Below are 13,742 nucleotides of genomic sequence, written 5' to 3'. Positions count from 1 at the left end.
CAGGATCTGTGTAGGAAAGGCTTCTTTCTACACAAACCAAGATCAGTTGCCATCTGTGTTGATATGCTGTACATGTATTATCGATCTGTGGTTGCAGGTGCCCTGGCTAGGATCCGTGTTAATAAGTCATTTTTGATTGTGTTCTTGTCTTCCCTCTATCGGGTTTTAGACAGTGATTATTGGACACTAGTCAAACTGATGGTGCTTTGGTTTAAAAGACATTTTTTCAGAAAATGAAATTGTTATACTGCAGAGACTACACTATATCAACTTCCATCGATAAACATTTAATGAAGTGACTCAAAAATGGCTAGCTGCTTCTGCTGTCACTTCAAATGACAGTCACAGACAGGTGTCTTGCTTCTCCACTGTTGTTTAGGCTAACCCTAAGTTTATGGTGCCCAATCCTTTAACCTGCCATAAGTCACCACAGGTTTCCAGGCATTCAAGTGGAAGAAAGCCTCAGACATAGACCCTGCTGAGATTTAATTCTTGGATGCTCCACTATTTTTGGCAAGAGTCAAAGCTTTCTGGTGCAAATAGAAAAATAATGCGTAGTTCAGACTCTTTTGGACTTATTTTGAGCGAGACTCAAAAGCCAAACAAAGGGATGAAATGACGTTAGTACTGTGCAGACAAAACAGTCGTCAATGCAAACAATAAAAATACATGTGAATTGTGAAAAAGTTTTAAAATACCCCTGAATGAACATGATGTAGTTACTAGGGCTGGGTTGATAAAATCGATTCATTGATCTGAATGACATCAACCCAGAGTCGGCCTCTGCAGCGTGTCTGTGTCTTGCCCATGAAGACATCAACATCTGAATTTTTGCTGAAAAGATGAATGTGCATAGTCCGAAATGTGTGAAAGGATCAAAGTATCGTTTTGGGGTTGTGTTTTGTCAGGATTAACATTGTAATACACGGAAGCTATTTTGCATATAGGCCCTTTAAGAGGCAACTGGAAGCCAAGCTTGGCGTCAAGTGTACATTTTAACTGTTATAAGAAAGAGCTCTTAACTTTATTGGATTCTAGTAACCTAAATACTTTGAGGAGTATTTAACTTCAAAAAATATCTTCCACTGCAGGAGTAGAACTAAAGGATCTAAGACAAAAAAAAAATCCCATTTGAAAAAAAAGGATGTACCTGTAGAATTTTTTTCTAAACCCCCCTAACACCAGAGCTTTGACTCCAGTGTTGACATTATTTCAACTACGTAACTCTTCAACCGTTTACGCAATCAACGCAAATCAGCTGATTCTGTTGCAAAGAAAAGCCACTTTGTGGCCTTATGCAACATTTTACAAACATAAAAGTGAATAACGGTGCATTTGAAAAGCAGCTTTTATTCGTGCCAGAGCCGCTTTTCCATGTTTATTGCATAAATGGTCAAGGATTTACGATGTGTTACAGGGTCAATAGCAATCTTTAGCAAAACTACGAGATGACAAAACTTTAAACTTTGATATGCCCAAAATAAAAAAGGTAAACATAAACTAATTAGATATTTTTTTTCTAAAAGTGAATTATTTTAGCAACTGAAGTAAAACACCTGCTAAATAACAAAATCTAAAGTATCCACCAATTAGAAAAAAAACATTTCATTAAAATTTCTTGATTTGATATGGTTTGTTTTTTAAACAATCAAATAAGAATAATTCACAAAAAAAATTATCAGTCATACATTCATACAATGACGTATCAAACTTAGGATAGTTAGATAAAAAATTAAATATTTCTTGAAAGGGAGTGGATGGAAGCAAATTTATATAATCCCACCCCGTTAACCATTTTATTACAAGATTTATCATTATCCAGCTCCCAACTTTTATGAGATAGAATTAAGAATCCTTTGGTATCAATAAAGCACATGACAAAGATGACTTACTTAAATTATTATGTAAAAAATAGACATGACTATTTTAGAAATCAACATGGCAAATGCAGATCAGTTATCTAAAATATATGCAGATTATGTTCATTATAAAAATCATGTATATGATTTAAAAAATAATACTATATCAGTAAAATAGACATAATTTTACTGATACATAACACAGCTTGCAAAAAGCTGTCTGTGTTACTATACCTTCTCAACCAAATTGAGATTAAATTCAGTTTAGTTGGCATGTCTGCACAGGTTTTTGCACTAGAATTTGGATATTTCAATTTATAAGAAGAAAACCTACATTAAAAAAAGCATTACCATAAATGTGTTACTTCAGCAGAAGATCTGACACAAATCAATAAGAAGTGCTTGTGTAGAACATTTCAGAAATTCTATATAATTAAGACTAAAACAATTTGAGATTTGTATACTTATCAGTTTGTTTTAATATTAAGATTAACTTTATACATTTAAAAGCAAAGATTCTTCTCATTATAATTTTTTTTGCTATTGTGTGTGTATGTCAAGAAATATATATGCGTTTCTAAACAACCTCAGATACTTGAGAATCAGACAAATAGAATAAACTAATATCAGATTTTATTTTATTAAGGACAGAAACAATTAAATCAAAGTTCTTTGCTAAAACAATGGAGAGAAATTGGTTGACTTCTCGTAGCAGGAGCTTTCTAACATTTTCTCCCTAAAAAGGTCAACACTGTCAAGACAGTTTGGTACCAACTGTGCAAATCTTACATGTACAAGAATGTGTCTGATGACCTGGATTAAGTTTCTATAAGACTAATGTGACCACAGGCCTAGTGTAGGCTTTTGTCAACATGTCTATATGTTATCATGCCGAATTTGAGATGTCACATTGATCATTTTAATTTTTTACATATATGGATACCAGCAGGACAAGTTTCAGGTTTCTATAGAAAATCGAAACAAAGATTGAACTGGTTCTTCCTCTATTCTTGCCCCAATTTTTTTTTTGTCACAATGGCTCAGAAATATTCTTCTACAAAAGGGGGATTGATGACAGCAAAAAAAGGTTTATAACACCTCTCTCAGATGGTGAACTTTTTGAAAAATGCTGGAGGCTGCAGAAGTCTTGTTCCCAAAAAGCTATTGACCTTTTGGCCTCAGTGAATGAATGTGTAATAATAAATCATTAGGCTACCATGTTGATTGAGGCATTTTTTCCTACTGAGAAAAAAACAAAACAAAACAAAAACAAAACTGTTATTTTGCTTTTATTTTACTGGTCCGGCCCACTAGAGATCAGACGGGTTGAATGTGGCCCCCGAACCAAAATGAGTTTGAAACCCGTGCTTTACATGGTGCCCTCAGGAAACATAATTTGGAAACAAAGCATTCCTTTTCACTGTTATGCGGATGATACGCAGTTCTATTTATCCATTGAACCTGACCAGAATGACCATATAGAGAAACTTAATGCCTGCATCAAAGACATCAAGACCTACATGACAATTAATTACCTCCGCCTAAATCCAGAAAAAACTGAGGTCATTATACTGGACACTAAAAACCTGGAAAATGCTCTGTCTGATCAGATAGTCTCCCTTGATGGCGTAAGTATAGCCTCCAATTCCACTGTAAGAAACCTAGGGGTTTTAGTTGACCAGGATTTATCATTTAAGGCTAACATATCACAGGCGTGTAAAACTGTATTTTTTCACCTGCGCAATGTAGCTAAGATCAGAAATATATTATCTAAAAGGGATGCTGAAAAACTCATCCATACGTTTGTCACATCCAGACGGGATTATTGTATTCTGTTTCATGGCTGCCATTAATTGAACAAGCGCAAAGACAATTGAGCAAGTGCATTCAGGAACTGATTGAGCAAACCTTACAACTGCGCGAGCGCTATGCTAACCAACCGACCCCGCATTTTACAACTGCACGGTTGCAATCGTAGCTAAGCGGCGCGCTTGCTGGGTTTGCGTGTAGTGTTCAGGGGGTGTGTTCGTCACTTGGGGGCGGTAACCTTTCTGGTTGACCTGATTGGCCAAAATTTGGATGTCAAATCCAGCAAGGCAGTGGGGCAGGACCATAATTTAGAGCAGGGGTGGCTACCACGCAAATCTTTCCATCCACATAAGTACTACGGTGTTGCAGCAACTTCCATCGGATTACAATGAAAAGCTCTCCATCTTCCGCTCCTCTTATGAGGATGCAGCGCCGGGGGAGTTACACCACACTTTGTGAATGGATTGTAGATGCTTGGGCTAATGTGTCTGCTTGCACTGTTCTTCGAGGTTTGGCAAAGCAGGTATCATTCATGAAGAACTGCGCTGCAACGAGACAGACTCTGACAATGACGAATGAGAGCCTGGTGTGTTTAGCCCAGCTGTTCACTTCAGATACAGAAGATGAGGAGTTTGATGGATTTTTGGATGCTGATTGATGCCTGTACAAATAAAAAATAAATCACAACCAACTCTGTTTTGCTCTCATTGCCTTTTACTATCATGCATGTTTCACCGGTATGTTTTAACGTGCCTGCGCCCAAAAACCCGGTGTGTCTTTTGTTTTTGTTATATACAGAAAAAGCACCCATGACTGAAACTGCACGCTATAATCCAGTGCGCCCTATGGTCATGAAAATATGGTTCTGTAGCTCTTTGCCTCATTTCATATTTAGTTTTTTTTCCTGCCTCTTAAACCACACTCAAATCCAACAGAGAGTATAAAAAAAGAAATAATAATAATAAGAATTATAAAATTAATTCATGTGTGTGTGGAGGGGGTATCTGACCTACAGGGTAGCCGCTGTGTTATCTCTGGCTAAGCTACATTTAATGTGTGAACTGAGAGCGGACACTTTCCTTGAAATAAACACAGGTACAATACTTGCTGTTGTATTGTAAGGAGAGGAGTTTGTTATTGGAAATAATATGGCTTTAATTGCGTGTTCGTGTGTGTATTTCTTGGCAGGTCAGTGCGCGGTGTGGCTCTTTAACTATCAGTTAAAAATTTCGTCTCTTTGTGTCAAGAGTGTTAAAAGTGTTAAAAGTATAAAAAAATGGCGGCTGTAACATGGATTAAAACGTTAACCAACGACCCAAGACCAAGGTAAAGTGCTGCAGGTTTTTCTGTGCAGTAAGTTTTTTGCATGTGAAAATCACTGTATTCGCTACATCCGCCGTTTTTTTTTTTAATTAAAGCCTCTAAAAAAGAGTGCTCTAAAAGTTCTTTAAGAAGTCTCCAGCTTGTTCAGAATGCAGCGGCAAGATTGGTAGCAGGAACCAGAAGAAGAGAACACATCACTTGTGTGTTAGCCTCACTTCACTGGCTCCCAGTTGACTGGAGAATTAAGTTCAAAAGAGTTTTTCGTTACCGAGAAGGGTCTAAGGGCAGGGATGCCCAGTTTAGTTTAGTCTGTTTAGTTTAGTTTAGCCATTACCTATTGACTTTCTATGACTTTATGTTCTTTATGATTCATGTTTATTACAAAAACTACCAGATTGAAGCCCATTGAGATGACTTTTGTTGTAATATTGGGCTAAATAAATACAATTAAATTGAAATAAACAGATTTTCAAATAAAACAAGAATTTATGTGTTTATTTAATACTTAAACAGGGACAGTGCCCATTAGGGAACATTTCTGTAAATGATCCATTTGTGATCAGATGTTCTCCAAAATAAAATGTAATCTTTCTGGAAAAGGGGAATAAAATTATTAATGTATTAACTATATGATAAGGCTCTCTGTTCAGGCTTTTTTGGGACATTGATACAATGAAGTGCTATAATGCAGTTCACCTTGTGGCCTGGCTGTTTTGGGGATCTTTTTGTGCAATTGTGCATCCCTTTTTTATTTTTGCATTGTGTTCTGCGAATTGATTGGCTGTAGACCATTGTCATTCACTCTCTTACATGCTGTATCTCTCATATGGAATGCATTCAGTTTGCCAAACTTCCATAAATCTTGGATGGCGACTGAATTTTTTATTTTCATTTTATAAAACTGGACTTGTTTTTCTACGAAGGTTTGAACTATTTAACCTGTAATTGTGTGTAGTAAGGGGTTTTACTGCATCAAAACAGCTAGATGACTACACAGCAAATTTCGTCTATTCTGGGTTATTCTTTAGAACAAAACTCCTGCAAATAACGAGGGGTCGCTGTACTTCTGATGAAGATGTCGAGAAATTATGGGAATTGATCAGTGATAAAACTCTTTTTGCACTTTTTTTTCCTGGTGCGTTTGTTTATAAAGATTGGTTGAGATGTTAGCAGACCTTGGCATGACATGTTGGACACAGTGAGTCAGGGCCTATTTACAGGACTCTCAGGATAAAGCTGCGAACATCAATAATAGAAAGGGGCGTCCTGAAATAATACTGGAAAGCACCGAAAAGCAGCTCAAGCCAAACTAAGACATTCCCCTTATTGACAACAAAAAAGGATATGCACACAGGCATGCAGTCACATAAGAGGTGGAAGACAAAAAAACTGGATAAAGAGGACTACCATGACGAAAAGAACAGAGAACTAAGGAAAAAAAACTTACTGGGCTTTTGCTCTCCATTCTCCAATCCAGCACTCACATCTGCAAATACACAAAAAACACACAAACAGATGCAATCTTATTATTTGAGTTACTAACTAAGTTGATTTAAAATACACTAGAAATAGGCCTTCGCAATAAATTGCAAATTTATCGATATCACAATTTCAAGCTGTGCAATATGGATATCGCAAAAGACGGCGAAAATCGCAACATAGGTGTAACATACCGGTACTGTTACTTTAAATGTGCTAAAACAATTTTATGGCAGTTTGAAGTGTTAAGCTAATCAAATAAATCCATTCATGCATTTGAACAATCGGATGAAGCCCTTTTATGTTAGATGTTCGCCGCCCATGTAGACTATTTTCATTCAATTAATTAAAGGTATGTTGACTCTTATTTAAATGAAACCGTTACAGTGAAATGGAAATTATATTTTTGGTTGTTTTGCAATTTGTTCATGTGTCACAAGTTATATCGTCATTACAATATTGATCACTATTATTGCAAGTTTTCCTCATAATCGTGCAGCCCCTAACTAGTAAACACCATCCCTAGACTGTCAGGCTTTTTAAAGGGTATGGCAAGGTAGCTGTGTGTCAGTTTCTGTTAGCACCTTACAGGCCAGACACAGTCAGGCTGAGCCAGCATGTTTTTACTGTGTGCTGTCAGGACAGAGGATGATGATGATGTGTCTTTTGAGTGCTGAACTTTCTAATGCCCACATTAGTCGGACACGCACAAAATGCAGCACTTCGTGGACCGAGCCTGTGATAGCCTCTTCAATCTGACTACAAAGCACAAGGAACCCCAATCAGAACTTTGTGAATGTGTTTCCCTCTAACCAAAAAGTACAGTTCACACCATAGACTCCATAGACTATATAGCTGGACCCAGCAAGTGTGACGTCATCCATTGACAATGGCTTACTTCTGGATCCAACCAAATGATGTCAAAAAAGCTATTTTTTTTTTTTTGGCAATATGGACACTGCCATAATGGAACCTGATGACGTCAGTAAGCATTGATTGGTCTGAGTCAAAATTTTTATGGTAAGCATTTGCGCCAATCACAATTAGAAGCTTGTTCCAAGTCCACACCCCTACCATAAAAGGTGGGCTTGGGAGAACCTATCAATCAAATGTTTTGAACATTTGACGTGAGACCACATACTTTTATTGAGGCATCTGATCAGTTTACAATTTGAATAACTCGCAATTAGGAAAAAAAATATTAGGATTAGCAAGCACAAAAAAGGTATTAGCACAGAATGGTAGTTCTGTTAAATAGAATGACTGAGTTGGAGGTGTTTATTTCTCTATAGAAGTCCATGAGATTTTGACTTCTTGAACCAGCAGGAACGTCCTGTTAGGAATACAAGGGGGAAGGGATCAGTCAGTCCTATTTCTGCCACCACGTTGCACACAAAACTTTCTAAGTTGCACACAAAACTTTCTAAGTTGCAGGTGAAAATATTAAATTTGCCTTTCAATAATTTATTATTCTGCTTTGATATATTTTTTTTGCTTAAAAAAATTTTTTTTGCCCTCAAAAACTATTTTTTTGCTTTCCAAAACGTTTGCAAAACACATGTTTTCGCGTGCGTTGTGTCAAATCTCGCTTTTGTCCTATCTTTGATTTTGCTGACCACTATGAGCTCGACTTAGCGTGATATGAGTGCCACTGGCATCGCCAAAAAGAAATTCGCATGCGTTGTGTGTCATCTCACTTTTTTCCTATCTTTGATTTTGCTCAATTAAGTTTCAGTTTGACGTGACCAAGCTGCTATCAAACAGCTGCTAATTGGTCCAGATTCTAACCAATCAGGTGTCTCTGTCTCATATTGACGGTACTCTGAGGCAGACATGGACTTTGGACTTTTTGTCGGTTCTGTTCGTACGGGGTTCTGCCGTTTTCAACCATTCTGGCCCGTTTCTCTCAGAGTAAAACCCAGAAGGAGCAGCAAAGCAGCTAAAATCAAACCGAGTTTTGTATTTATTTATGTCAGTGTAGTGTCCAACGTGTTTAAAACGTCTGCAGCAGAAAAGAAAAACGTCCGAGCTCCGACTCCGTCCAGCCGGAAGAAGTTAAACTTTTTAAGATTTGTATCTGAAGTATTGTTTTATTTTAATCAATAATTGTTGAAATTTTAAGAGAAAATATCATTTTTTATGACTAATATTTTTTAATTTTGGACAAACGCTCACAAGTTCTAAAACATGAGACACTGTGAAAATGAACATAAAAGTTAAAAATGCTTTTTCTGTTAAATACATTGAGTCTACTGTAGTGAGCCATCATTCTATTTCTTATTACTGCTGTTCATCTGATCCCAAACACGTGTGCAGCATAAAATATAATATTGTTATGTTTTAACGAACAGACCTTAAAGAAAATCACACTTTTCACTAATAATTTGCTCTGCGGGATTCACAGATCACACACAGGCCTGTTAATTTAATGTCAGCAGATAAGCTTTACAGTTTCAGGAGATCCTCAGCCATAAATTCACAGATCTGACTAAATAAAAATAAACGAATGCTAAAAAAAAAAAAAAAGAAAGTATTATGAATTATTAAAAAAATGAAAACGTCTTCATCCAAAAAGACAAAAATTAGGGTAAAAAGAACTGGTTCAGCCTCTGAGCCTCGGGAGCAGACACCATGTTAGATTCATATGGCAATTTTATTGGTTAGAATCTGGACCAATCAGCAGCTGTTTGATGGCAGCTTGGTCACGTCAAACCGAAACTTAACTCAGCAAAGATAGGAAAAAAGTGAGATGACACACAAGGCATGCAAATTTCTTTTTGCCGATGCCAGTGGCAGTCATATCACGCTAAGTCGCGCTCAAAGTAGTCAGCAAAATCAAAGATAGGACAAAAGCGAGATTTGTACGGTGGCCCAGAAGGGTCACAACACAACACATTAACTTTACACACAACACATTAACTTTACACACAACACATTAACTCACAACACAACACATTAACTCACAACACAACAACTCACAACACAACACATTAACTCACAACACAACAACTCACAACACAACACAATAACTCACAACACAACACATTAACTCACAACACAATAACTCACAACACAACACATTAACTCACAACACAATAACTCACAACACAACACATTAACTCACAACACAACACATTAACTCACAACACAACACATTAACTCATGGCCCATAAGGGTCACAACACAACACATTAACTTACCTCACAACACATTAACTCACAACGGTAGTAAAGCAGCAATTGAAGTGCTTTTATTCTGAAATTTCCACTGGGCTGAGCGGCTAACTACCTAACAGAAAGTAACGTCACAGTGAGCTGTGGAGGGAGCATGATTTTTCTACAAGAAAAGCTAGCAGCAGTGTTGCCAGATTGGGCGGTTTTGGTTCTAAATTTGCGGGCAAAAATGGCTTTGGCCGGGTTCGCATAATTTGGGCGGTTTTAAGGTCGGTTCGGCGGGTTTATTTTCCCCTCATGAATATATAATAGCGGACTACGTGAGGCTGTGTGGCTGTTGAACTTCTATGTACTGAAGCTCAGTAAACGCACCAGGCAGAGACGCTTAACGGGCTCTGTCATCTAACCTGTTGTTGGGGGTGTGCGACACCCCGCCTCTTAGAAATTGTGTTCTTTAAAGCCTGACACTGCGGCTGCGTGTAGGAGGAGATACCAGCTAAAGTTATGGTCCGATCGCTACATGGATCGGTGTCTGTGTTTATCAATCCTTTTATTATTAGTCTGAACTATCTTTTATTTTGAAAAATCATCGGATCTGCTGCTAAATCAGTCCAGTAGGGGGAAAAAACTCAACGAAAGCTGTGTATTCTTCTTTCTCCTGATCTAATAAAAGGAGGACAGTATTGAATATTTCTTCAGCGGACCGGCCTTCTTTCATTCATTTTCTTAACCCGCTCTATCCCCGCTGTATGCGGCTCTTTCTTCCGTGAGCAAGGCCGGAGCGCGCCGACCATCGTGTCAACCCATGATGACCGTATTTTGCGCTGTCTGTGTTGGATACACTGGAGGAGCGCGGGGGGAAACAACTCTCAGCTGCAGAGGATGTGAACAGGTAGAGAGGAAAAGCAGGTAGTGAGGCGGGGGAGGGGCTTTGGCTTCAAACTCTGTCAGAGAGATGCAAACACGGCGTCAGATTTAGATGCAGCTTTCACTGCAGAAGTTGAAGCAGAGACTTTCTCTGGGATGATCTCATGATCTCAAACATGGAAACATGATTACCAAGTAGAACTCTTCAAAATACTAAACCCCATCTCTCCACATTCTTGGTGTTTAGTGTTGCGGAGTGGGTGTGGGTGTGTGCGCGCGTGTGTGTGTGTGTGTGTGTGTTGGGGACCGCACGTGCCTGTGTGAGAGGAAGGAGCGGAAGAAAGGAGATGAGAGGAGCGCCCGTGCAGCGACAGAGAGGGGTGTGAGAGCGGAGGGAGGAGTTTGCGTTCATATTGTGTGTGTTTAGAGGAAGGAGAACCGTAATAAAGAGAAAGTTTCTGGCAACACTGCTGCTAGCTGCTACTTAACAAAAATCATGCTCCCTCCACAGCTCACTGTGACGTTACTTTCTGTTAGGTAGTTAGCCGCTCAAATTTCAGAATAAAAGCACTTCAATTGCTGCTTTACTTCCGTTGTGAGTTAAAGTGTGGTGAGGTAAGTTAATGTGTTGTGTTGTGACCCTTCTGGGCCATGAGTTAATGTGTTGTGAGTTAATGTGTTGTGTTGTGATTTAATGTGTTGTGAGTTATTGTGTTGTGTTGTGAGTTAATGTGTTGTGTTGTGATTTAATGTGTTGTGAGTTATTGTGTTGTGTTGTGAGTTATTGTGTTGTGAGTTAATGTGTTGTGTTGTGAGTTAATGTGTTGTGTTGTGAGTTAATGTGTTGTGAGTTAATGTGTTGTGTTGTGAGTTAATGTGTTGTGTGTAAAGTTAATGTGTTGTGTTGTGACCCTTCTGGGCCACCGTAGATTTGACACAACACACGCAAAAACACGTCTTTTGCAAACACAAAAAACGTTTTTGAAAGCAAAAAAAAATATCAAAGCAGAATAATAAATTATTGAAAAGCAAATATTTAATATTTTCACCCGCAACTTAGAAAGTTTTGTGTGCAACATGGTGGCAGAAATATCACTCCATATACTCATATACCATATATCATCAATTGTTCACACTCAAAAAAAGAAAAAAAGCAATACTAGATTTTTGCAAAGAATTAATATGCTAATGTTTTTGTTGATACCATTATCCACTATTTAATCATTTACTTACTGGAAGGAGCATTGACAAATTCTTCCTATTTAAATTTAGAATCTTTGGGTGTATTTAGACTGTACACAATTGATTTGCTTAAAGTGAACTAGAGTTTGTTTACCCCGTTATCCCAGTCCAAAATGTCAGTCTAAAATCAACTGGACCCTGGTCCAGGAACAGAAACCGCTCTCAGATGCAGTTTTTGTGGTGGTCTTGGTCCGTTTGAAGGTTCAGGACCCCATCCAGACCAAATTAAGCGGACTGGGTCCGGCCCAACAGATTTTTCCAGTTGAATACACCTATAGATAAACTTGATTCATCAATGCTGCTGTACAAGCTTTTCCAGCAAGTCTTTGATTGACAACAGTCTATGGCTAATCAGTAAGCAGAATACAGTGCGCTGTTAAAAAAGAAAAATCAATATATGAAACTGCAAGACCAAGAAAGGTTATACCGAGGGGATCTGGGGAAAATTATCTTTTAATGCACATGCTTTTAATTATCCGATATTGTGTTGATATTATCATACATACTGTACATGTGATCTAATCTTCAGGCTCTCATGAATTACCAATCTCTGCCTAAATAGACCAAAAAGCAGCTCTTGTTCAAGTTTCCACTACATCCAAGCGACAGCCTAGCATGCTGTCAGTAGCAGGCACAGACACGTAAAAGCCTGCACCCGCACGCTGCCGGGGTATGATTTATTAATGTTCACACAGACAGGAAAAACAGGAAAAGATATGCAGACATCACAAGCGTGTCTTAAACTGTGTGTACACCACAAAATAATGTGGGATAGAAAATCAAATGTCTCCACTGTCTCGCTGTTCTGCTGACTGAGAAAACCAGAGTCTGTCTAGCTCTTGTGCTGCTTGGCACTCTGTGTGTCAGCATGTCTGCGATCATCCGAATGCATGCGGCATGTCACAGTTGATCACTGCCAAAGCCACCCACAGTCCGTCCTGCAGCTGGGTGTCACTGATGAATGCCCACACAGCCTGACTGTCAGAGCAAACTGTCTGGGTAACAATAACAGGCCTGAGAGCTGAGTCATCCCTGGTTAACTGTCGCTTCCTTTCATTTGATCCGTCTGCGCTCCAAACCCTTGATCCTAGCCATACCTCTCCGGTGACCCAACACAGCGACTTAGAGAGACCACTCTTTCACTGTGGATACCCGAGTGAATGATCGGGATAGCATCAACATTAAGCTTTTACAGGAATCCTCCAGTGCCAGACTTGATCAGACTGCTGCCAACATCTGTAGGCATACATTAAACTGCTTTGGCTGGTGACATGTTGATGATGTCATCAGTGTATGAAGTCCTAAACCAACATATGAGGAGAATACCATTGTTCTCCTCCTAAACTTTATGATTTTCTTCTTATTTTCATTGAGATTCTTATTTTTTCCTCAGAATAATCCGGGTCGGCAAGTCATCAAAATGGGTCACAGCGAGACGGAAGTACCGCTGGGGGTGGCCGTCATTCAGACTCAGCTCCACCAGTAGATGGTGGACCTCACCGTACTGGGAGAGTCTTTAAATGATCTCATGGTGACGTACTTACTAACACCTCTGTAAAGCTCTCTGAAATAAATACACATGATCTCTTAGCTTCTCTTAGTTTGAATTGTATCACCAAATACAGTATTTCTTCTTCCATAGAAGTGCATCAAAAAAAAATGCAAATGCATCGTGTAGTTACCTTCCATATTATTTTACTAATAAAATATAAAAAGTAAAGGCAGAGTAAAAAAGATAACAACAAAAATATAAACCATGTTTAGGGTCACAGTCCAATTACTATGACACCCCCCATTGTTACCATAGACACTGCTTTGCTATCAATGTTTTCAACTGTCCAGGCCTTGGTGCACCAGCAATAGTTATGCAATGACTCACGTCTGTCCTGCTAGTCTCTAACTGAAGATCTTTCTGAAACCATGACCATGTCTCCAACACAACCTGTAAGCAAAGAAGACCTTCCAGAGTGACTCGAGAAGATCTGTGAAA

The 13,742-nt window shown here is 38.6% G+C and overlaps 1 protein-coding gene across 9 annotated transcripts in view; it reads right to left on the bottom strand.

Annotated features, from left to right (window-relative positions):
* LOC101173180 (microtubule-associated protein 4) overlaps positions 1–13,742 on the bottom strand; it is a 201,890-nt gene that overhangs the window by 122,220 nt on the left and 65,928 nt on the right. For all 9 annotated transcript variants that reach the window (XM_023950293.1, XM_023950294.1, XM_023950296.1 and 6 more), the window contains one exon: positions 6,439–6,477. In XM_023950293.1, the coding sequence (XP_023806061.1) occupies positions 6,439–6,477 (39 nt within the window). The remainder of the gene's footprint in view (positions 1–6,438; positions 6,478–13,742) is intronic.

Source organism: Oryzias latipes, chromosome 20 (genome assembly GCF_002234675.1).
Source record: "Oryzias latipes chromosome 20, ASM223467v1".
Classification (NCBI taxonomy): domain Eukaryota; kingdom Metazoa; phylum Chordata; class Actinopteri; order Beloniformes; family Adrianichthyidae; genus Oryzias; species Oryzias latipes.
Note: the sequence above shows the minus strand (reverse complement) of the source record. Positions and strands in the feature narration are given on the sequence as shown.